Raw genomic sequence first — 26,176 nt, 5'->3', positions numbered from 1 at the left:
ATTTAGGAGAAATAACTTATCTTTTTGAGAAAATAAAAGAACATTTTCATACCATCATTGGAAAGACAATGGCAGCTCTTGAAACCTTTATAATCCACAGGAGTACAAGACAGCTCAGCTGAATTATGGTGAAGAGATGGACTTTTCGAAGAGGAACATGCCTCAGATAAATAAAATCTGGTTGATGCTTTGCGGGCATCCAAAATAACTTTATTCTATCAAAAAGCTAAAAGAAATATAAAGCATAGATTTTAGCTGCTAAATTCTAAGAAATTTATAAGCAACTGAAAAACAGGATCTTATAATGTGAAGTATCAGGCAACCTTAATAAAAGATGACCAGCCCCACCGATAATAAACAAAATTTAAAATAAATGGGACACTGTCAACTTGTAATCATATTTCCACATTTTGTGACAAGTAACCCTAAAATATCTAGAATTGAAGGAGATTAAAGAAAAATGTTTGCTTCTCTCTCTTTTAGTTTGTTTTCTTTGTGCACTTGACAGCACTTTTGTGCATAGCCTACTTCACTTTTTTGTTGATGGTGTGTGCCCCTCCCCCAGGCTCTGCAAGGGTGCATCCATCTCAGCACTTTTCACACACTGGTGCCGCTCTACCGGCACTAGCCAATATGGGGGAGTTCATGTAGGCTGGGCATACGTGTTTTTACTACGTCATTTCACTTTGCAACAGTACATGAGAAATAGTCCTAGTGCCAGATCCTGAGCTGCAGCTGTGGAGTGGTTGGCACAGCTCAGAAGAGTGGGATGTTAAGGAGCTGTTGGTACTCCCACAATCCTTGGCCAGCTCTGTGCTGGCCTAGACCCAATGTGTAGATTGTTGCCAATGGTGTTGCAGCTGCCAACTACCTCCAGGGCCATTCCAGCAGTGAGAAATCACTAGAGCATTCCCTTTCCCCTAAGTCATGTCCACTGTAGGAATTGCTACAGTTGCTCTTCCCTATCTGAGGTATCTCTTACATGTGGGAGGGGAATCCTCAAGAGTCTGGTTAAACCAGCTTTAGAGCAGCTAAACAAAGGATTGGTCTACTTGTGTAGACGAAACTCAAGCGGATGTTTACCATTAATAGTAGTAGCAATGCTGAAATGGAAGAGACAGTAGGCAGGCATGGGTACAGAGGGAAGAGGAAGGAGCATATGCAACAGTGTGTTGCTCTCAGGCCCACGCAAAAGTCCCTTTAAATAATCAACAGAGGAGCAGAAGAATCATTAAAGGTTTTTACTTTTTTTCTTTTAATTTCCATGTATACTATTTAAAGAGAAAAATCCATTTTATTTTTCAAATTAGTCACTTCCAGGCAATGAAACTTGACAGTGTCCCTTTAAGTTTCTATATGAAAGTAAATAGAGAGTAAAAGAAAAAATGACTATCCATTTTAAAAGTAAACACAATCACTAACAGAGAAACGTGTGCTTTTCTTATACTCCATTTTACCTGAATTCCCTTTAGAGATGAAGCACCCATGTAAAGAAATACCCCATAGAGTACTGGCATAGGAATAAACTGCACAGGTGAGGAGGGCGAAAAAAGGAAGAAGAACATAATGAATATCAGCTCATGTATAAAGATATTTTAATTCAAAGAGCCATATTCCTGAATTAATCAAACCAGAATAAATTCAGAATAACTCCCTTAAAATTAGTAGAGTTACTCTGGGTTTACAACTGTGTAAATAAAGAGCAGAATTTGGCTCCGAAGATGCATTTTACTTTAACAGTTAGTTACCACAATGTACTTTACTCATTGTTCTCAAAAATTAATACAAATGTCCAGGAAATAAAAGTGTAAGAGTACACACATAAAATAATCAGATAACTTTCATGTAAAATATTGTTCAGAATGTGACCTGAACATTGCAACCAACATTCTCAGAAAAAGCATCTAAGATTACACTTTTTTCATACTGTAAATAAAACAAAATAAATAATACTGCTAAGGGAAATTTTCTATGTTGTTTGCACAGTGTTGTAAGTACAGTGCACAACTGTTTCGCAATGATTTTGTGAGTCTGAATATCTAGCTAAAATGTGCAGACTCTTTCTGGTATAAAGTATGTGGGCAGGGAAATCTTTCCATATTTAAGAACCTATTTTAAATGCAATGCACACAACACACTTTTTTTGTGAAACATGCTTAACGTTATATTTAAATCAGAATTATCCAAAAATATGAGCATTAAACAATCTATTCCCTTCATGTTGACCACACATAAGGCCAAATCCTGATCTCTATGAAACCTATGGCAAAATTCTCATCAATTTCATTAGGACAAGGATTTTGCCTACAAGCCTTACTGATATTATTAAGAATCATGTACACATATGGTGAGAATAGACCCCTAGTTATTTGCCTTGACTTGGAACCTGCTGAGAATGTGAGAAAGCTTAGCTGGTTATTTCAAAGACATCAACTGCAGAATGCTTATTGGAAACCCCCTTTTTTACCCACAGATCTATCACACAATGTTCTTAAGTTATCCAAATACTGAACAAATTTGGTTGCTGATGTAATTTAACCAGACTTTGGTTTTTAGATGAAAATTTGTCATTAATCCAAGGCTAGTCTAACTGTGAAACCCTGGGCCCACTGAAGTCAGTAACAGAACTCCAGCTGACTTCAGTGAAGCCAGGATTTCACCCTAAGCCCTTTTGGTTAAAAATATGAAATGTCCCTACCTATTTTATTATGTGAGTGTTAGAATACATTGATCATTGTCAGACACAGAGCTATTATTGCAATATATGGCAGTGTATCTAATCGATAAAAAGCATAATTAGAATTGAAATTCTATGTACAGTACAGTACTATTCACTTTTTCTTTATTTTTCAAAATGTATTACCTTAAGAACACTTGTCAAAAAGACAGATGAGCCCATTAAGACAAAGATCATGAGCCCTGTAACTCTTTGTTCCCGTATTCCAAGAAATTTGGGCTGCTCTCCTGGAGCAGAGCACTCCGATTCCAGTTTTAAGCTATTCACATGGGAAATAGAAAGGACAGTGGCAGCAACAAACCATGGTAATCCCATAATAGAGCACACTCCCAGCATGAGTGCCACCATCAACAAGTCGAGATGGTATCCACACCCTTTCTGTTAAAAGAAACAGCAACAATAACAAGATGTAAAATGACATCTGAATTAAGGAAAGCTCTAGCAGCAGGCATACCTAATTAACTATTAGAAACAATTTCAAAAACTCAAATGCCTAACAGAAAATAGCAGTCTTCCATGTTTTATCTAGCTGTGGTCAGCAGTGAGCGAGAGGTGGTTATTATGGTGATAGTTTGGTAAATTATGTGAAATGAATTGGTGGTCTTAGTCTAGTTCCTAGCAGACAAGTGTCCATATCACAAATCTTCTACCAAAACTGGTATCATTTGGCTTCTTTGCTGGTGGTGTCATGAGAGATACCAAGAGAAGCCATCTCTAGAGGTGGTCCTTCTGTAACCAGTTTCAGATATGTTGGTGAGCAAATATGGGAAAAGTTGTGTCGCTCCTGATTTACCTGGACCTGATCTGTTGAGAACGGTGGATGCCAGTTACCAGTGCTGTCAATATGGTATCATTCACATGCAATGAATTCACTTTTAAAAAAAAACTTAATAGAGGACACCAAACAGACATGGTCATACAGGTTGAAACACAAAACTTGATTCTTCCCTCCACAACATATCACTGATATTGTTAAAGTAGCAGCTACAAAACTAATTTAAATCATCAGTGTCTATAAATGTACATGCACCTTTTTGTATGTTTTAAAATCCTTTATATTAATGCCACATCAAATGAGTAAGTTCTCAGTAGTATCATTATCATGCTGAACTGAGGTTTGCGTGTGATTTTTTTCTGGAGATTTCAATCTGTTTCTGCTTTTGTCCATTGTAAAAATAGTCTTCTATAAATTAAGAAGGTTGGTTAAAAAAATTAATCAGGTACTGTGCTTTTTCAGTTTTCCCCCATTACATTCTTAAGAAATACCATCCCATTGGTAGGAACAGTCAGTATGAAAGAAATGCCATCTTTAAAGGTTGACTGTGTTAGACAATCAGATAAGTCAAGTTATAACATTTCTGTGCTACTGAGCAGAGGTATGTAAAACACTTGATTCAAACCTCAAATGCATTCAAAATCAACCTTGGTTTGTTTTCAACTTGTATGTGAAAATGAACATTGCTTTGCATAAAGTTATTGCGTATAAATGAACTTTTTGTCAAAGCTGGACTTTTTTGCTCCCTCTTTTTGGAAACCCAGGAGCACTGTGGGTATATTCAGACTACAGCTGGAGGCATAAATCCCAACTGGCGCAGATGTATACATACTAGATGACTGACATAGTGTTATAAGAATACCAGTGTAGCCAAAGTGGCATGGGTTAGCTCCCTGAATATATATCTAGGGTCTAAGACAGGACTGTACTTGGCTGGCTACCCCAGGCTGCTGCCCACACCACCACAGCAACACTGCTATGTTTAGTGTGCTATCTCAATCAAAAGAAAATATCTACCATGGTGGAAATTACACCTCTAGCTGCTGTGTAGACATACTCTCTGAGGCTGTGGTTCACCAGTGCACTTAAAGTTCAAACTGTTACGAGCAAAGTCACATGGGGTAAATCACATATTTTCCAATGTGGCAATAAGTCCAACTTCCTGTTCTGATGAAGCAGTAAAACCCACGTAAATAACATGAATGTGTTGAACCAGAATCTTACCTGTAAACTCATGCAGATGGCTTATGACATAAAAAAAGGAACTAAATCATTTTCAAACAAACTTGGAAGGATTTGCTACAGAGACTAAAAAAAGAAACTCTAAGGCATACTCTATTCAGAATTTGCTATGGGAAATATAAAAAAAAAGAGAAAAAAATGATTTGGAAGCAGACAGTTTCTTTCTTAAGATGAATTTTAGTTCTAAAATAACAAGTGTTTGGGTTTCTGAAATGTAAGTCACATACCAAACATGAAAATGCCATTTTAATTCATTTATTTTGTTTACCATGGGAGACATCTTCATATAAGGTAAATCAAAGAAAAAACTCCCTTCACTATCTCACTAGTCTTACATCTAAGACATGTCTAGCTAAACACAGAGACGTGTTAACAAAGATTAGTTATATGCACACATGCACTCAAAGAAGGAGTTTAAATCTAAATCCTAACTGAGACACCTTTTTTACCTTCTGACACATTTTGGAGGAATGTATGCACTGATACATACAGAATCAGGGAGTTTTTCCCCGAATCCAAGGAAACTGACATATGGGAGGACAAGAAAGCATAGCAACAGGTGATGCTATACCAGACCCCAGCAAAACTAATATGCAGCAAGACAAGAGGGCAGCCAGGAGAGCCATCTGACTCCCAGATGCCAGTGCTGAAAAAACACATTCCAAAGCTTGGCAGCAATTTCCTGCATCTGTCAAGTTAACCACATGCAATGCTATGGATTGACATGAAGAGTCAGGCTGACAAAAAGGGCAAAAAAAGAACATATCAAATGTCACAATCATCTAAGAAGAGGCAGTACAAAGTGAAGGACGCCAATACATTTGCTAAAGTGATCTGGGATTGGATTGCTGTTTATTATAAGTATGTCAAAAGAGGCCTAAATTTGCTGAATACACGAGTACAGAAGCCTGCTGTTGGATTTTGCCCAGCAGCTTTTCAGAGAGGTGATGCCCCTTTCTCCCATCTCCATCTGTAGACATCCAGAAGGAAGTTGTTCTATGTTGTTTTAAGATCCCATTTTGCCTCTAAAGTTCAGTTTTTACACTTCTCCCTCCTCCAAGAAGGAAGGGAAGGGAAGAGAAGAAAACACTTATGGGGAAATTCAAAAGATCTAGAGAGGCAGAGAGGGAACAGAGTGATAAGAAAATCCCATGTCCTCTTTATAGAGTATCAAAATTAAGCCCACCAGCAGATGATATCTGGATTTCAAGAGACATTATACATGACTGTTTAGATTAAGTAAAGCACTTTGGCAAGTGCTTAACTTAAAGCATGCGTTTAAGTTCTTTGAAGTCAATGGGTCTTAAGCAGATGCTTAAAGTTAAATGACACCTGCTTAAGTGCTTCGCTGATTTGTGGCGTATGCTCTCAGAACACTTTTAAAGACGTGTGTAAAAAGAGAATTGCTGACAAATAATACAAATTACATACACAAAATTAACATACTTGCTCAATTTTTTTAAATTTATTGAAAAATACTGCTAAATAATGCACAGTTAATTTAACTTATTGAGCAGTGTTGAAAGTACATTACATAAAGCAAAGCAGGAAGGTAAAGTAAAACATATGACCTTTTGACTGAATACCTTTAGTTTGTGTTCTTTTCTGTTGATAATAACAGCTGTAATCTGCTGATCCATAAAGATAAGGATAGTACAAAGCAGAGCTGGAATTATGGCAGCTAAAATGGTCCACCAAGGATTAGGCCCCAGAGGAGAGACAAACCAGCCACGATCATCTCTGGTGGGCTACAAAAACATAAGGTCATGTATGGCCAGTTGAGAATTCTAGTGATTATTAAATGCTCTGACTTTGCAGCTACACAGACAAGCACTACTTAGGAAATTATATGTTTCATTTAGAGATGCTTCTATGAAAAATTAATATCTCTCTGTATAATATCACAGAATATATTAAACATCATACTGTAAAATAGGACCAGAAAGAGAAGGTAAACACAGCATTTCTTTAAGTCTTTAACAGTTATATGTTAACTGGGATATCACAGACTTTATTGCATTCAGTACAATGATAATGATCCAAGGTCTCAGAGGGATGCCCCAAACCATATAATAATCTAGGATTTGGATGATCTGAGGAACATGTGACTGCAAACTTCACAGTCCGCTGGCTGGGTCCCCCAATCTAAAGGAGCACAGGGAGCCTGATAAGAGACATGGGCAGGAGTGAGAAGGAAAATAGGGTGGAGTGAATTGGCTAAAGCTCTTTAATTAGACCAACCTCCCTTCAGCACTTTAGCAAAATAATTCACCTTTGCTCCTAAGGATCAAATAGCCAAACTTCACTTTTGTGAAACAGGACATTCCCCAGACAACAGGGAATTTCAGATCAATGAGGTTTTGAAAATAAAAGTTGCACTAAAAAGAGTTTATTATTATTTATATGTATTATGGTAGAGCCAAGGGTCACAAGCTGGATCAAGGCCCTATTGTTTTAGGAACTATAGACACACCCACACACCCACACCCCCCCCCCCCCCACACACACAGTACAGCTTATGAATGAATTACCTTGAATGCGTTTGGAACCTGAAGCTTTGGAGACGGAATCCCAAGGGCATAGTCAATTAAAACCATGGACATAATAGTGAGAAAGACAGCGAAGTCACTGACTATAGATCGCACCTAGAAATATTGAGCCAAATGTCATTTCCAGCAGGGAAATACCAAAAATATTCATGTGGGATTTGAGAAAGCAAATACAAGAGCTGCATCTTAATTCCTTTTATAGTTTAAGACAGTGGCTCTCAACCTTTCCAGGCTACTGTACCCCTTCCAGGAGTCTGATTTGTCTTGCATACCCCCAAGTTTCACCTCACTTAAAAACCACTTGCTAACAAAAATCAGACATAAAAATACAGAAGTGTCACAGCACACTCTTACTGAAAAATTGCTTACTTTCTCATTTTCACCATATAATTATAAAATAAATCAATTGGAATATAACTATTGTACTTACATTTCAGTGTATAGTATATAGAGCAGTATAAACAAGTCATTGTCTGTATGAAATTTTAGTTTATACTGAGTTCGCTAATGCTTTTTTTGTAGCCTATTGTAAAACTAGGCAAATATCTAGATGAGTTGATGTACCACCTGGAAGACATCTGCGTATCCCCAGGGGTACACATACCCCTGGTTGAGAACCACTGGCTTAAGGGAACATTCGCCTTATGGGAAAGATTGTTCTCACCCTGTGCTATTTCAATTTCACAATATGGAGAAAGGGCACAAAGAGCACAAGGACCCATTCTTGTTCATCCACGTTGTGGTCAGGCACACTGGCAGTCCTTAGACTCCCATGAGTATGCATGAGGACAGTGCCACCGCTGGAGTGGGGGATGGTAACAGCTCCATCCTTCCTCCTCACCAACCAGAGGAGCTGGTTTAAAGGGGAGCATGCACTGAACTCTTGCAAGGAGTATTGCAGCAGCATCAGGAGACAATGCAACTCTCCCTAGGAATCTAGATTGGTGGGAGATGACTTGCTTTGGAAGAGTATAACATGCACAGGGTGGGAAATATATAAGGAATATGAACAGGATTGCAGAAGGACACATCACTTGTAAACAGAGCACCATGCTAAAGGAAGAACAATATGCAGTGGGAGTAATATTGTCTTTAGAACATCAAGCTTTTTTTTATCATTATTCCTTTTTCTGAAGAGAGCTGAGTTTTTAACCTTTAGCACCAAACCCCTTCTGAGTCACTCTTCAGTGTTAAAGGCTGATTTAAGCTGTTTCTCTTTGTTACATTTTGCTGTGAAGTACTTTCTGTTTTAAACATCAAGATGGAAACAGAGAAAAAATAACAAAAAACAGATAATTAAACAATTTATCTACAAAACTCCAACAACTTACAGCACTTCACCAGCAAGAAATCATAGAGTGCAGCAAGAAACTGGGTCTGCAACAGTGGAGATTTATACTTCCACAAGATTCACACAAACTTTTGCGTTAAAAAGGTATATTCCAGGTACCTTTGTTGGAAAATATCGGCTAGTCTTGAACTGCTTCAGTGTGGATGATAGTGTTACTGTAGAAAAGAACAGGATGACTGACCAGAAGAGAACATCTGGGACATAAGGGCCATGATGTCCACAGGCTCGTCCAACGTACTCCCCATGAAACGTCCCACATTCCTAACAGGAAGAACAAAGCAGGATTGTTTAGAAAAATGCCCTTGTAAATGCTGTTATATATATATTTTTTCTGTGATTAGTTACTCCCTTAAATGAATGACAGATTAGATCATATAATATATTGTCAATAGTAAACTAATTTTTAAGATCTTTAACCTTCTTTCATTTAAAACCCCCAAATCTTTATATCTAGATTGTATGGACAAACTGTACTTTTCAGCTGTAATGCTATGAAGAAAAACGGAAAGCTAGAAAATGAGAATTGTGCATCTCAGAATGAATAACATCTCATATACTCAGACATTGTGCCATATAGCACTAAAGAAACTTAGCAATGATTGACAGTTTTTCCTAGAAATATTTAATGACATAATCACTATGTGATATCAATTAAGGATGGGCAAATTGGTTTGGATAAATAAATCTTCACCCATGCTTTGAAACAAACCTGTATTTGTTTTTAAACAGCTTAGTTATGTTTTTTTCAATGTTTATTTTTCACATGGCTGCTGAGAGAGGAAACAAAATACTATGATTAATGCTACTCTTGTTGCATTTCCAAGCTTTAGTTGTTTGTTTTAACTTTATAATTTAAAGGAAAACTATTCAGACCTACATATTATCCCAGAATGGAACAAATAAATGTATTTACCAGAAGGGGCAGCACAATCCACAAAATTTTCTTTGCTTAGGAAAAGCTGAGATTGTTTCTAAAAAAGATCTGATAAAATTCAGGGAATACACCAAACAAAACATTAATATTTATTTCAGGCAACAGCTTCACTTCAAAGTCTTATGTGTCACAATTTGTCAAAATTTTATTCAATTTATTTTAAAAAGATAGCATACAAGTCTGCTGCAACCTAAATCTCACATGTAAACCTTAAAAGTTTCAGATACACCTCTAGTAGAAATCTAAACAAATGATTGACAGACAGCCATAAAGACAGATGTGTTCAGCTTCCTAAACAATGAGCACAGAAATGTGGAACATCTATGAAGATGTGAACTATAGAACATGGAATCCCACTGTTCACTCACTAAGTAAAGGAACATAAGAAACAGAATAACCAGAATTGAGCGGTCCACTCTCCAATACCCTGACTATGGGAGAAGACTTATACGGTGAATAAGTAACTGACCATATTGTCAAAATAACAAACTGGGGCACTTTTGTGACAACATTTATTAGAGTCATAGAATACTCAGGTACTCTACATTTTGGCACTCTTCTTTGACCTGCTCGATTTATGTCAGAAAAGCTCCCCCTGGAGCAGATCAAAGAAGGGCAAAGCTCTGCCCCATCCCCATGGACTCTGTCCCACACTTTCCTCCTCTATATGGTTCTGCTCACCACAGAAAGAAGGAGAAGTGAGGCTATAACAACTACCAGGTACCTTATTCCTTCCCATTATATGCTGCCAGAGCAGAATTTTTTCATTAATTACACTGAGTCACTGACTCATCAAATTCATATTGCAGTACCATGGCTGGACAATTGATGACAAGCTTTGGTTTTGAAGAATGATTGGCATGAGATACACCCTAGTATGGGATGAGAGTGAGACAAGGGAGTGCAAAACTTATATATCAGTATAGCAATACATCTGGGACAAATAGTCAGTAGGTATCAAAAACCAGAAAACTTTGATGAAATGAAAAAACAGGACATTTCAGGCATCCCAAAAGAAGTTCTCAGGACTTAGGGACACCAGATGAAAAAGTACAACAGCCCTGGTTAAACCAAGGCACACAGTCTCTTTATGATGGCCTATGCACAAAGGGTGAATTTTATCCTGTAAGAATAGAAATCAATTTACTAACTGACTATACTAATGCCTGTATGAAGACTCTAAGCAGGCCCAGAGCAAACTAGCGATTTGCAGAAATCTGAGCAGACTCAGCCAAGTGTTTGTGCGGTTAATAAAATGTAATTTCTTTGCTCTTCTGATAAACTTGACCCCTGTGTCCTTGCTAAGCATTACACTTATGAGACCGACCACCAGGAACACTAACAAGAGTTAATATGTGGAAATACAGTGCTGTCTGTGTGTGACCAGAACAAATCACTGTAGTCTATTACTGGCATATTTTGGCACCAGGGAGGGGTTGCGAATGAGATCAAGAAATTTCAAATCATGAATAAATATATAATTGTCAGGAAATCAGGATATTTATTTGACAAGCATGGGGGATATTGGAAAATCTGTTCAATCTGTTCAATCATACTGGTCTCAATTTAAACTAGATTATTGTATCTTTGAGGGGAAGCTGAGTTATATATTCCTGAATCCTTCATTGTGTTCAGTTTTTCAGCTGCTTAATATAACACATTAGGGCTTAGTAACATTTATTGTTAAAACAGAATTAGTTATTTCATATCTAAGCTACAAATATACTCTGAGAAACACTGTGATAGCGATACCTTCTCTTGTTATTCTGAGAGCTCAGGCTGTTAGGTCTTTGCTGAAAACTTTAGAATATTCCCCCTAAAACACTGGGATCCCTGAGAATGTGGTTCTTAACATTTTCCATACTGTGACCCCATGTTACAACACAAAAAAGTTTCAGGGACAACCCCTACACACTCTCCCATCAATCCATAAAGAAAGAGAAGTGGTTATGACCCTCTTTAGATCTTTGTGTCACTCCCTTGGATTGGGGGGCAACTCCCGGGTTGAAAATCTATACTGTAGAAAGAATACAATATCAACTGAATTAACATTTATAGACTTTAGTGGACTAAACCAAGGCAAATCTGAGTTCTGCTTTTGAAAGGTTTCTAATTTTCTGAAAAGAAATTCATGAAAATGAAAGACTACATGTCTATGATGACGACTCTGCCTATTGAAGAAATCAAACAAGCCTGGTCTTGTGAGTCTCATGAGCCTGCCCCAGTTTTCTCTCTTTCTAGACTGAATTGTCATTGGCTTTGTAATGAAATGACCGTTTACAAAGAAGAAAATATTGCAAGAAAAGAAAAAGAGCCTTCAAAAAGAGTGTTCAAATATGCCATTTACAATCAAGCTTCAAAAGCAGCTGAGGGAAAGGAAAATAGTAAGTGTAAGGTTCCCTGGCTCCAATCCTATCCAGAAAAATATATAATTCAGGAACAAATATTTTGTGTGTGAAACAAGCCTTTCAAGAATAATACATTTTGCACTAGGTGCTGTAGAATGGTGGCTTGATTTCTTTTATGTCAAGGAAATGTTTATACAACTCCAATAGTAACACAGTACATAGCTGACATTAAAGGAATGGGTAAAATAGACAGTTAGCAACTAACTAGGATGTTAACAAATGCTCTCTTTCCCCCGTCAGTGTAGCCTGAACAGCTGGAAGGTTTTTTTTAGTGGAAATAGAAGCTTATAGATTCTTTTTAGACAAGGCAGCTTTGGTTTTGCCATCTGGTAGAATTTAGGTCAAATCCATTGTTGTCATTTGATGTGTTTAGACTTAATCTCAGTCATACTTCTCTGTTAGTATGTAAACACACTTTTTAAAGCAGTGCACAATGATGCACATTGTTGCTTTAATATGTACTGTGGCAAATGGCCGACACTACTGTGCTGGGTCCCACTCTTTCCCTTGGTGTGATGTGTCAGGGCGCTGTCCCTTGCCCCTATTCTTGAGTGTTGACAGCTCCATTATTGCCCTAGTGTGGGAGAGAAAGGGAGCAGGGAAGGGATCCTGGTCCGCCCCCTACTCTGGGTCCCAGCTCCTTCAGCTTCATGGGCTTCTTATCCTCTTTCCCCTTGGGCAGGGTTTCTCTCAGTCCTCTGTGCCTGGGGAGTCCCCCTGCTCTGCTTGGGCAGTGTTTTGCTTACCCTGGTACTCTGATCCTCTGGTCAATAACAGTATCCTTGCAAACTACGGTCATCTCTCCTTCCCTCCTCCTTGGGGAGGAGAGGCCGGCCCAGCCCTGCCGGTAGCCCCTGCTACGCGAGAGCAGCCCCTCTCCCAGCCAGAGGGGGAGAGGCAGCGAGGTCGTGGTGGGGCTCAGGTGAGACCCCACCTCCAAGGCACAGCAGCGCCTCGCCAGGTGACCTCTCCAGCCAGCTCCCTCCCAGGGCCTTAATTGGCTCCAGGTGCTCTAATTATCCTGTAGTAACCTCTCCTCAGTCCACAGAGGATAAGGCCTTAATCATCCTGGAGCTTATATACCTATTTATCATTCTCCTGCTGCCCTCTGGCCCTGCTGTATCACAATACTAATAAAGATTATATAATTATCGAGCAAAAAGTTTCTAAAAATATTAATGATACAAAATCTACATTAACCTTTGTTCAGCAAAGTACTGTATGAGCCTTATTTAAACAATACAATCATAACTGGAGCAATGTAATTTATTAATATGACTATAGCAGAAAAGATAACATTCATGTTCATGGATTTATTAGGTTTCAGTACTTCACTTACTGACACTGTTAGGTTTCCCCAAGTTATGTCCGATGCAGAGATATTGTGGTCATTCCAATATTGCAAGGTCTTATTGCTAGGATTATCTGGCTCCACACAACTACATCTGAAAAGATAAAGAAATATTTTTTGTATTTACTTACAAAATCTAAACTCTTTATTATGCTTATGGCATTAGTATATTAAAATGGTGCTCTACTTTTTAATATGATTTTAGTTCAGTTTAATTCAGTGAATTCTGAATATAGATCAGTAGTTATCAGTACTGCAGGAACGTACTTCACAGTGAAGTACATGTGCATATATAGTACATAACATTGTGGTGACACATGAAACTGATTATACATAATAACACAATTTTCTTTTTATTCTATTAATGTACTCCAGATTTCATTAAGAGCACTGACTTGGTATTGAGTATGTGCCAGTGCTATTAAGCCCATATCTCTGAAGTTTCCTGCATGGAGATGATCTATTATTCATGGCTCTGGGCTCTAGAGCAGGGGTGGGCAAACTACAGCACGGGGGCCACATCTGGCCCTTCAGACGTTGCAATCTGGCCCTCGAGCTCCCGCTGGGGAGTGGGGTCCAGGGCTTGCCCCGCTCTGGCGCTCCAGCTGGGGAGCAGTGTCAAGGGCTTGCCCCACTCTGTGCAGCTCCCCAAAGCAGCCACATGTCCCCTCTCCGGCTCCTACGTGTAGAGGCAGCCAGGGGGCTCTGCACACTGCCGCTGCCCTAAGTGCCGCCCCTGCAGCTCCCATTGGCCAGGAACCATGGTCAATGGGAGCTGCAAGGGCTGTGCCTGCAGATGGGGCAGCGCACAGAGCCGCCTGGCCATGCCTCCGCGTAGGAGCTGGAGAGGGGTCATGCCGCTGCTTCCAGGAGCTGCTTGAGGTAAGCACCACCCGAAGCCTGCACCCTGACCACCCATGTGCCCCAACCCCCTGCCCCAGCCCTGATCCCTCTCCAGCCCTCCAAACCCCTTGGTCCCAGCCGGGAGCACCCTCGTGCATCCCCAATTCCTCAGTCCCAGCCCCAACCCAGAGCCCTCAGCCCCTCCCGCACCCCAACCCCAATTTCATGAGCATTCATGACCAGCCATACAATTTCCATACCCAGATGTGGCCCTCGGGCCCAAAAGTTTGCCCACCCCGGCTCTAGAGTCATGCATTCCTCATAATCTAACCGTGCTGTGTTTCCCCTGTCAGGATTTTGCATTAGCCCTAGGACATGCAGCACTGCATCTGCCATTTTCCCCCCTCCTCCACAGCTGCTCTTAAAGTTTCATTTTCATTTTAAAGTTTGTATTTGAACACAGGAAATGTGGCAGAGGCAGCGTGGGAGGACAATGCTCCAAACAGGCAATTTAAAATCAAAATTAAGTCTTAAGCATCTGAAGCAGCTGTGGGAGGCTTGCTCCTCAGCAGAGTTTAAAGAGTATGTACGGTGTTTTGCAGATTCTGAAAGGAAAAACATCTTGCCTTGCAGCATTCTTCAGTCAAGCACACTTAAAACCTACAGTACAAAACTAGCAATAACAGCTGCAAAAAATGCTATACCGCGCTTAGTGTTAAACATTTCCTGGACAGCTGTGGCCTGGTAGACTAAGCGAAGGGTGGGAGTCTCTAAATCTGTATTCAAATCCTGACTCCATCACTGAACCACAGTATGCACTCAGACAAGTCATTAACCTTCTCTTTGCCTGTTTCCCTATCCATAAAATAGGGATAGGAATTCTTACCCAGGTTTATAAAGTACTTTATGTTTTGCAGTTGAAAACTGCAGCTCTCTATACCGCAAAACACAAAGTAGTACTATTACATGTCCACTGAAGTACTATACATGTGAACCCACACCTGTTATTTAACATTTATAGACATATTTTCTTTGTAGACCTTCTTGGTTTTACTTTAAATGAAATAATATTATTAAAAATGAAAGAAATAATGAAAAAAATAACAACCCATGAACATAAAATAAAGCAACACCATACAAAGAAACTTAGAAATGGATGCCCCAATTCAGTCACCTGAATTTTTCAACAGGCTTCAATGAGCTTTGGATCACGCCCTGAGTGCAGAGTGAATGTATTCAAAACTTAGTTCAAAATATTACTGAATGAAATAAATAGATTAATACTGGATAAAAGTAGCATAATAAAGTTGATGTGTGACAATGTATCAGCTACATTATTGCAAGTGTTTGTGTAATAATGCACATGTGACTATTTCCAGTTACTATTTCCTGTGAACACAATGGGCCAGAGGCTTCCTGCCTCCTGAAGTCCAGTGCTGATCACAGACTGGATAGACAGTACGATATGGCCCATTGGCTTTGTGATTACAGTAGCCAGGGTGACACAGGGTGCCTCTTTCTCAATAGAAGGGAAGACTGTGCATGTCACCATACTAAACTGTATATCTGAATGAGTTATAAATTATAAAGTTACATTTAAAATTTAGATACACTATGCAAAACGTTTCTAATGCCTTACAGTCAGAAGTGTGATAACTGGTGAGAGGATTTAATAAATATTCTGAATAATTTACCTTTTGGAATTTCATAATTCTAACAATAAAAATCAAACACCTGAAAATATTGGGTGTATTTTGTGGTTTGGTCAGTCACATTGTATACCACTATATAAATAGATCCCTTCTCACCAGCATTATCACTGAGTTCTTCCCAGGGAGACATGAACTATCATTTACTAAATTCCATAGACATTTGTTAGTTGTTGACCATTTCTCTTCGGGATATTTGTGTAAGCACAGTTCACACAGACCAAGTCTTGAGCCTGCACCATTAAAATCAATGTGAGTCTTGCCATTGATTTAAGTGGGAGCAGAATTAGATCCTTCGTGAGTGGATCAAACTCTTTTGTTTTCTACCAGATACACGGAATTAAAGCCAAAGTAGATGTTCACTCTGTTAAAGACACCAGTTTGTTGTGATTATCACTGAACAAGTGCTGCTACAGGGAATACAGAAATTATAGTTTAAGGGAATGCCTCAGAAAATTCTGGCTTAATATTGAAGTGGCCCTAGGTGGTAAAAGATGAGATTTCCACTATGTCTCTTCAAATAATCTTATGTCTCTGGAGAAAATATACGCTCTTGGGAGCAACGCAGCCAGCAGATGGATGTTTGTAGTGACACAGGAGAGCCTTTTCCAAACTATAATTCAGCAGGAATTTATTAGTCAAATTTATTAGTCAGCAGGAATATTGTGTTCAGGGACATTTTACTAACAGTGTGAGGTTTTATATTTTAAAATCTTAAGTTAAAATAAGTAAAGGGGAATACAGCAGCAATAACATGAAATGAAAGTCCCTTTCATTACTACTTTGTTTCCTGTAATAGTGAGCTAAGCCCTCAGGACTAAAGTAAAATACATTGCAGTGTGCACCAGCCGTGTTTTTTTATCTTCCTCAGAATATTGTCTGTGGTGTGATAAAATGGTGCACACAAAGCTGGAATAAGTAATAACTCACTGTCTCTATTGCAGGTTCAAAGATTCCTAGTAGAATGCTATAAAGTTAAAGGTTTATGGTTGGCACCTACTCAGCATCTAAGACACACTGTCTGACCTGTTGAAGAGTTCATGCCTTGTTCAAATCAAACAGCAATGTGCTATGGACACTTCTACAAATATGTTTTTAAAGTAATGTAGTATAGTTTTAAACACCACATTTGCCAAATAATATTCTTTACTACCCTTTGTGGAAAGAGTAATAAGTCAGCACCTTAGCAATCATTTTGGTTATGCTAATAGATACATAATGATTTGCTAGGAAGAAATTGCTGTTTTCACAGATAAAAATACAAAAGGGAAGGACTGCCAGTATTAAAGGTAGTGAACCCTTAGGTGTCATTATGGACAAAAATAAGATGGCGAAACTATAGCACCTCTGTTGACAGAACCAATCTAGTGACAAAATGCTACTTTTTGCATCCGTGGCCTTTGGTTAATGTTTTACCTAAATGCAAAGGGTTCTCACATTTCTCTTTTATTGAACAAACTTCAGATATTACCTTGCATCACCCACCTTGTCTCTCTAATGACATGGCTACGGCTACACTACATATATGACAAGACACGTTTAAAATATCAGAGTAAGGAAATGGCAAGGGATCTGGTTTCTTGGAATTGTGGAAGGAAGGATAAATGCTGAGCTACCAAGAAGTCAGTCAGGAAAGCAGAAATCTACAAATACAAAAACAATTCCTCATTTTGTTATCATTTCCTAACATTCAAAAAAATAAACCTTTGTTAACTGAGACTCTGGCTTTTCTAGAATGGAGTCCATGTACTGTCAGCCGCTCCATGGTCTGCAGCCATGGCCAATAAGGGTTAATGTTCATAAAAGAAGTTCTACTATGTGGGAGGTATTTTCACACTGACACTTCATCTAAAAGCTTTCACGAAGAAATGGTTCTGAGATGAGAGCTCAACCCCCTTCCAAGACGAGAAACATCTCTCTGTGAAAACAGATTTGATCTAATGGGAGTTTAGAAGTATGGTACTACATGTTCTGTATGGAGGATGTCACTGTTTGTTAAATTCTGATTATTAGAATGTACTGTATCCATGGTTTAAGAGAAAAGTCAATATACATAGCAAAACTAGCCAAAGTCTTTGTAAAGTCTTCATAATCCTTAGAAATTACGTGGCTTAGACTGCATAACACCTGAAAACTGGGTGATTGAGGGGTAAGAGTGAGCCATGTGGGAGCCTCTCTAGGGTTTCCAGAGTAGAGGAGGTGATAGTGAGGAGGGTGTCAACAATTGGAAAGTGAGAAGGGCAGATGCCATACAGGCAAAAGAGAGACAGAAGAAGCAGCATGGGGGGAAGGGGAGGGTAACACCTGGGAAATTAGTTGGACAGTAGGTAGGATAGAGTTCTGGCTGATGGGAGGCATAGGTGGAGGGAAAGGGGAAACAGTTGTTGTGTCGAAGCTGGAGGAACTGGATGATGAGGTTAGTATAATTTTTGGAAAAAGAGGGAAATCACTGGAGGATTAGGCAACTAGGAGGGGTTTAGTCACTCTGTAGTAGGAAGGATCAGAAGGCGTTGCAAGGGACAGCAAATGAACATTTAAATTAAAAATAATTTAAAATAATTCATTAATTTAATTCAAACTCAGTTTTATATCCGTGGTGCTAATGAGGAACACTCTAAGCCAGGGGCCACATTCTGTTCTGACTTACATTCGCTGCAGTTCTACTGATTTCAATTGCCACGGGACTTTGCAAGATAAAAATTAGGAGAATTTGCCTCTAAGTAAACTGTGCCTTTAATGTACAGACCGTGAAACGTTTAACGCTGGCACGTGTGCAGCACTGTATGTGGCAAAACTCGTCTTCATGATACGCTGCACAGGCACTGATTGCTATACTCCTCATAAGACATGCCAGATTGACATGAACTTGGCTTCTTAAGTAAATCAAAGAGTGGGATTTTCTACTCCTAATTCTTAAGTACATGTCAATACCAAGACAGATTGTAATATGCATACTACTATGCCAAGAAATCACTCTGAAATTATTCAATGTAATCTGTTAATAATTGAGTAACTTCTGGTGAAGAATTATTTGGTTAAGAAACAACATGAACTCATCATTTTGGAAAAAAAAACCCAACCAATAAAGAAAGACAAAGTGTCTACAGTTATGTCTACAAAGCACAAAAGCCTGGGCTCTGACTCAGGCCCTCCTTCCATTCACACACAAATCAGTCTGACTCAGGCCCATGGATCCTATTGGGGGGTGGGTCAGAGCCTGAGTCCTGTTGTGATGTGGGTCAAAGCCTTGGCACTTTACAGTGTGGATGCAACTCAAATCCAGGTCACCAGCCTTTGGTCTGGAGAGTCCGCTAACATTATCCCTGTGCTTCTCTGCCTGTCCATCCCATAATTTCTCACACTCGCTTCCCAGGAAACAGAAGCAACCTTGTGGTTCAAATACAGCTGCTCAGCATTTTACCCTTCATTTCCATGCTCAACTGGAAACAGTCAACCCTCACACATATTAATACGGCCAGCACAAAGAAGACCTGCACCAGGCGTGCTGCTAGGTGGCCTGAGGAACAAAGCTGGATTCTGGTTAACCTTGGGCATGAGTTGAGCAAGACATTTAACTTTAGCAAGAACACAAAAAACAGTTATGTCTACAAAGCTATATCCGAGTGGCTGTTACCAGTGGGGATTGACTGGAGAGCAGAACAATACACAGAGCAGATTGAGCTTCTGAAGACAGAGTACCGCTAAGTCAAAGATTCTAACAGCACCTCTGGGAATTCCCCATTTTCCTGCCCTTTTTACGAGGAATTTGACTGGGAACTATAGGGAGCACTGAGCCCACAGTGTTGCATCACAATCGGCTGAGCAGGGTTGGCACCCTTATAACTCCCCAGTCACAAGCACAGCTGGAGGAGAGCCTGCTGCTGGATGAGGGGCAAGAGGTGACCCTGGTGCTGAGGCGGGTAACTGAAGAGGTTATACTGCCACTCTGCAGCACGTCCTATAGCCATACTCAGAGGAGCTGTATGGGGATGGCCCTGGGGAGCAGCCGACTGCACAAGTGGTATCAGAGCAAGTGCCGGAGGCGGAGCCTAGTAAGTTTCTGCTGTTTGTTTGTTTGTTGTTATTTATATATGAATGGAAGGGATTTTTGGTTAGTGGCCCTATTAAGTTCTTCAAACAAGCAGGGGTTTTGGTGTGCTTCTGTTCGGGGCAGAACCCACGCCATTCCCCTAGCACCCCCGCCCCTCTTCCTCCAGACATCCCATGGAATTCAAAAAAAAAGAAAGAAAAAACAGTAAAACAAGCAGTTATGAGATTTTTACTGGTCACTCATGGATTGTTATAAGTATGGGTTGGGGCTCCACAATTAACAGCCTCATGTACCCCTCCCAAGTAATATAGAGCATCTTATAAATCAGCCATGCCCACACTGTCCTGGACCACCTGTAAACTGAGTCCCAGAAAAATAGGCTGTTAGAATCCAAACAAAACCAAGTGTGTATTTAGTCCACTGCTGGATTTAATATATGAATTCAAATTATAGCAGAGGGTGGCTGTCTATCTGGCTTAGGGGTCGCCATGGCAGACAGGTCTGTGCGTGGATTCAGGGTGCTCATTAGGAGGATGTACTACATGTCCATGCTAACTCAGCAACTTGCTCATTTTACTAAGAACTGTCCCCCATCATTGGCTGGTGATGAAAGTGAACACTCACAAAGTAGGACTCTGGATGATCTGCTATGTTCCAGAGCAGGGCATACTTATTAGTGCCACCTCTGTAATTCAATAGCCCCCTCCACAGCAACACACACTGGTCATTCTTTAGATGCCTAAATATCTTCTTAGAACAGATGGATGACTGTCCTCCACTGGCCTGGAAGAGAAGTGCACGCTTCCACATGGGGACCTACAGAATATCAATGTTCTCCAGTTCTTGCCCTGCCTGAAAGGTTTGAAAAACCATAGCCAGTGTTTAGACAACTCATAAGCTCCCTTACTCTTCCCCACTCTGGAAAATAATCAAGGAGATATAGAAATCATTTCAATTGAATTTTTACATGCATCTTTCCAGGATATGTGATGCCTTTCAGTGCTGCTCCAAAGAATGTTGGAAGTGGTGGGTACTTTTTGTATGAATAAAATAAAGCCCACTGATAAAAAGTGTCATCTTTTGGCCTTTAATTAAAGCAGCATCTTTGATTGAGGCACCAGAAGCCTGGGGAAGCAGACCCACCCTACTGCAGGCAAGGAGAAAGTCCAAGATGAGCGGATGGAAGAGATTCTACTAGATAAAACAAATCAGCAGACAGAGTCCCAGAAGGACCAAATGGAGTATCAGAAGGAGAAGGATGCAAGGTGGGTGGAAAAAGAGACAGAGGCTGCACGGTGCAAGAAGAGAGTGGTGGACAGACTGCAGGTTGAGGGATGAAGACAGAGCACAGCAGGAGGAGCTGTTTGAGCAGTTACTTGTACTCATGGCTACCAGCCTGCAGGCTCCACTGCCACCTTCACCTCCTGCAGACCTTGAGTCCTCTCCATTCTATTGTATCCTGCAGGTGAGGCAGTCTTTGGACAATTCAGAGGCTGGCTGGACCATGTCACAGGCAATGAACAAGAGCACCCAGAACAGACAAATGTACCCTCTGCATTCATCCACTCCAGTCCACGTGCAGCCTGCACATGCAAAATGCACCAGAAAGGCCAAAAACAGGAGGACAGAGGATACCCAGGAATAGCTGAACATGTCATTTGGGAACATGCACCTTTCACTGTTTTGGCACTGAGTTTGTTTACTGTGTTGTAAGTTTTGATGGCAGCTGGTCTGCTTTTCTAGTTCTAACTTTGGTATATAAATACCTGCATAAAATTAAGTATTGAATTTGCACAAAAGGTTACAATAGCAAGTTTTACTGTATGTAACGTTAAAAGTGGCATTACATTTAAAAAAATGTCACCACATGCCCATTCGCAATAAATTTCATAATAAAAATTTACAATAAATGTCATCACAGTAATCCACAAACTGAGAGTTGAAGCACATGGCCGGTATTGATAAAATGCATAACACATTTCCATACATTTTATGAAAGTGTTTCCAAAATTCATAATACAGAATACCAACACATTTAAAACAAATACCCACACCTATAGACTCCCCAGCCGCTGAGTTCCAGGCAGAGTTGCAGAAAGATCCCAGCTGGGAGGCTTCCCCAGGAAAAGGGAAATAGGCAGTGCTGCACCTGACTCAAGAGAAGCAAGTCTCAAACACACCTCTCCTCAAATCCTGTGATGTTTGTGTGGCTCATTTCCTCGTTTCTCTGCCAGAGTGAGTGACAAAGTGCATTTATCAAAAAATTCCTTCTCAGCTAATATTTCTTTTGCTTATAGTTTCAGTCCAAATAAGCTGAATGTTTAAAAAAAACATTTAACCCACTCTGAAGTTATACAAGCATAAAAAGTTGTACATGCGATTTTGCTTAAAAAGACACCTTTTCTTGTGCACTTAAGTAACTTAATTACAAGTTCTTAAACCATATCTGCTATAAATGTACCAGTAAACCTCACCATGTGTCTTTGAGATGTCTGAAGAAATTTGAAAATTTCTTTGATTGAAAATGACATACCTGACATGCAGAGCTGTCATTTTCAGGTAATTACAACTTTTTTCACTTGCAAACCAAATTTTTGCGTAATGTTAAATGCAGAGAAACAAATTCCTCATGGTGTTTGGTGAGAAAGAGTAGAGCAGTCGGAGTTATGCAGAGTCAATAGTCAGAAGAAAGTGCTGTGTGTCACAGAGATGGTTAAAATTACTGGGTCTTTGCATGCCCAACGAAAGGAATGGTAGGTGAGATGAAGTATGATCATAAGTAGGGCTCCATGTCTGTCACGGAGGTTGCGGAAGTCACGGATTCTGTGACTTTCTGCAACCCCTGTGTCTTCTGCAGCAACCAGTGTGGCTGACCCCAAGGCCACCCAAGCAGCTAGGCCCAAGGACAGCCACACTGGCCACTGCTGGAGCAGCTCCACAGCCAGCCGCTTGGGCAGCCCTGCAGCCGGCCGCACTGGGGACTCCCCCAAGCAGCGGCCCCGGGGGCAGCAAGAGCTGCCACAGCTTGGCAGCACTTGGCAGCGGTCCTGGGGGCGGCTGGAGCAGTGGCGGGTGGTCCAGCAGAGGAGCCCCTGCTCGGCGGCTCCCAGCAGCTGGTGCCACTGGCCCCATAGCTCCCCCAGAGCTGTGGGCCCCCTGGACACCCCCAGAACAGCAGCTTCCCCCAGGGGAACCCCCCAAGCAGCTCCCCCAGGGCCCCCTAGAGCAGAATACTCCCCAGCTAAGATTTAGTCAGGGGTATTTATAGTACAAGTCATGGACAGGTCACGGGCCATGAATTTTTGTTTATTGTCCATGACTTTTATTAAAAATACACATGACTAAATCATAGCCTTAATCATACGTATCTGTATTAATTGCATATCTGATCTATATCCCAAAATGTGATTTATGTGCTTGACTTCTAAAATGGGTGTTAAACTAAGGGTATGTCTTCACTGCAGAGTTAATCTGGGTGATTGGCACCTGGGCCTGAGGTTAGCCAAGCCTGGGTGAGTGCAAAGCCCTACCAAAGTTACTGTGTTCTTACTGGTACTGCAGTCACCTGTGTGTGTCACTAGGACTTCTGGGGGTACATTCCATGGTTCTTTGTGTTGCAGTAAACTAATTCACTTTACAATTCTTTGTAAACTTGTCTGACCTTCTGGGCACACAGGGGGAATAGTGATCAGGCACTGGAGAACTATCAGCATCAAGTGATTTAGCCTGTGTCCCCACTACAAAGTGGGGGGGTTACCAGTAAAAGTAGCACTCAATACCCAGGTTGAAAGCATCACTAAACTTGGGTGTGAGGTTTTTGTATGTGGACAGGAGGGGGATTAGGGGCAACACTTGGGTAAGATCCCAGGCTAATTGTGCAGTAAAGACATACCCTTAGAAGGGAAATCAGACAATTCCAACAACCCTCATCTAAAAAGGAGGCAGAGCTATTGGAACCAGTGATTACAACTCATTGACACTAAATGGATCTCCTCCAAAATGGAGCAGCCACCAAGGGGCATTCTCCTAGATAGGTCAAGGTGGATGTTCTGGCTGACTGGGGAAAAAATTCAGGCTTGGTTTACACTGCAATGTTATACTGGCATAGCTATGTGGGACAGTAGATAAACCGGATTTTCCTAGTGCTGTGGTAAATAGTGTGCTTTAAAGCGTACTCTTGCCCCGCCAGACCTGTGAGAATGTCAGTTTACGGAAATAATTTGTATATGAGAATAAGTGAACTGTGTATGAGATCTGTGGAATGAAACTGCATCAAAAGTCAGAAGGAGGATTTAGCTACAGGTCTTGGTATGTGGATCAGGAAGTAGTAGAAACATCTGATGAAGACTAGAGACAGAAAAGTAATGAATGTAGCTGTTTTAGAGAACAATAAATAAATGAGGGATTACTAAAAGCAAAGTCGTAGTCGATGAAGTAATGATAGAGTTATAGACAGAAAAAGAAGAGTGAAATTATTTGTTCAAGGGTATAATCCTTGGCACAGGCAAGCACACTCCTCAATGTCAGAGCATGTCCTGAAGCAGTGGCAGTATGATGCACATTCTCAATATGGATATTGACATCCCCAGTAACAGTGAGGATAAAGGAAAAAGGACAGATGTGGAGCCAAAGCCTGAAAATAGAATTGTTCAACCTAAGTAAGCTATAAACTTCCAACTATGCCAGGCTGGAAGGTAGGAGGTCGAGGAGAGGTCTGTTTTCAAGAGAAGATCTGAGGATCTGAAGGTCAGATAATTTGAATGAGATTTTCAGAGTACAGCAGTTAAACTGTCTGTGAAGTGCCACTGAGAGCTCTCCCATTGCCTGGCAGAGAGCAGTATCCAGTGGTCCTACTAATATGGTATCGGCATTAAGTCAGTCAGTAGGTTTGGCATTAATGGGGCTAGCTGGCATAAATAATCCTAGGGCATGCATACAGGTGGAAGATATGGGTATAAATACCAGTTAGGCCTACACAAAGTGAGACACAATGTAAAAGTGCAAATAAATGTACATTTTCGTAACTGAAGGAAATTTGATAGATAGTTATGTAATGTCAGTACAGTATCATCTGAAAGAATGAAGTAATGTTCAGATATTTGGAAAACATCTGAAAGGCACATGCTTTTTGGGGCGTTGTGCTTAGAAATTCTGACACTGTTTGGCTGATGTTATAGGACAGGAAGTCCCAAAGCTAGAGTTTGAGGGGATGATGACAATTTGGTTGGCACTCTTCTTCCTGCTGTTAGTGCCCTGCAAGTTCTATATGCATTGAAAAGCAGCAAAAAGAAAAGATAGGGTAGATATTTGTCAAGCGTGCATAGGGAGTAAACAGTTCCCCCTCAGAAATACATCAGGTGTTCTAATGACTGTATGTAATTATAATTTAACACGAATTTTTATTTTTAAATGCCACCATTATCAATTGAGTATATTGATGTTATCCCTTAAAATATGGAGATATATACTACTGCAGCTCTATTGTACATAGGAAGGCTGTTAATTCTATTTCCACAATAACTTGAATAATATTGTGTGATTAAGGTAAACCCAGAGCCGGCTCCAGTGTTTTTGCCGCCCCAGCAGCAAAAAAAAACAAAACGAAAAACCTTGCCGCCGAATGTGGAGGCGGAGTGATGGTGCGGCCACCGAATTGCTGCCAGCGACCGAAGAAGAGTCACGTCCCCACCGAATTGCTGCCAAGCCTGATGTCTTGCCGCCCCTTTACATTTGCCACCCCAGGCACCTGCTTGGTTTGCTGGTGCCTGGAACTGGCCTGGGTAAACCCATGAGATATTTTTAATGTCTGCTTGCTCTCTGAGGCCTTCATGTAATATTTCAACTTTTCATGAACAGAAATATTATGAGAACAACCTTTTGACTCCCTAAATGCCCAGAGGTATTGAGGCTTGTGAAAACACTCCCTGCCCTGCCCACACATATCCTAAAAAAACCCTCCACAAATTACATCCTATAAAGATCCTTAAGGTGAAATCCTTACTCCATTGAAGTCAGTGGCAAAACTTCTATGGACTTCAGTGGGGTCAGGATTTCATATCTGATGCATATACATAGTCTGCTTTGCCTGAATGTGAATTAGGAGAAAAGCCAATAAACACATGTCTATTCTTTAGGTTAAAATATCACAGAGGAAGAGTACTTGCATAATATGATGAGAAAGTATATATATATCAAACCATAACTTATTAGTAAGCCTATGAGTCGG

The 26,176-nt window shown here is 40.4% G+C and overlaps 1 protein-coding gene across 8 annotated transcripts in view; it reads right to left on the bottom strand.

Moving 5' to 3' along the window:
- SLC4A10 (solute carrier family 4 member 10) overlaps window positions 1–26,176 on the bottom strand; it is a 360,367-nt gene that overhangs the window by 12,110 nt on the left and 322,081 nt on the right. For all 8 annotated transcript variants that reach the window (XM_048869228.2, XM_075117879.1, XM_048869229.2 and 5 more), the window contains 7 exons: window positions 13,336–13,441; window positions 8,754–8,915; window positions 7,286–7,399; window positions 6,341–6,502; window positions 2,864–3,115; window positions 1,458–1,526; window positions 53–226 (listed from right to left, as the gene is read on the bottom strand). In XM_048869228.2, coding sequence (XP_048725185.1) covers window positions 53–226; window positions 1,458–1,526; window positions 2,864–3,115; window positions 6,341–6,502; window positions 7,286–7,399; window positions 8,754–8,915; window positions 13,336–13,441 — 1,039 coding nt within the window. The remainder of the gene's footprint in view (window positions 1–52; window positions 227–1,457; window positions 1,527–2,863; window positions 3,116–6,340; window positions 6,503–7,285; window positions 7,400–8,753; window positions 8,916–13,335; window positions 13,442–26,176) is intronic.

The sequence above is a fragment of the Caretta caretta genome, chromosome 11 (genome assembly GCF_965140235.1).
Source record: "Caretta caretta isolate rCarCar2 chromosome 11, rCarCar1.hap1, whole genome shotgun sequence".
Taxonomy (NCBI): Eukaryota; Metazoa; Chordata; order Testudines; family Cheloniidae; genus Caretta; species Caretta caretta.
Note: the sequence above shows the minus strand (reverse complement) of the source record. Positions and strands in the feature narration are given on the sequence as shown.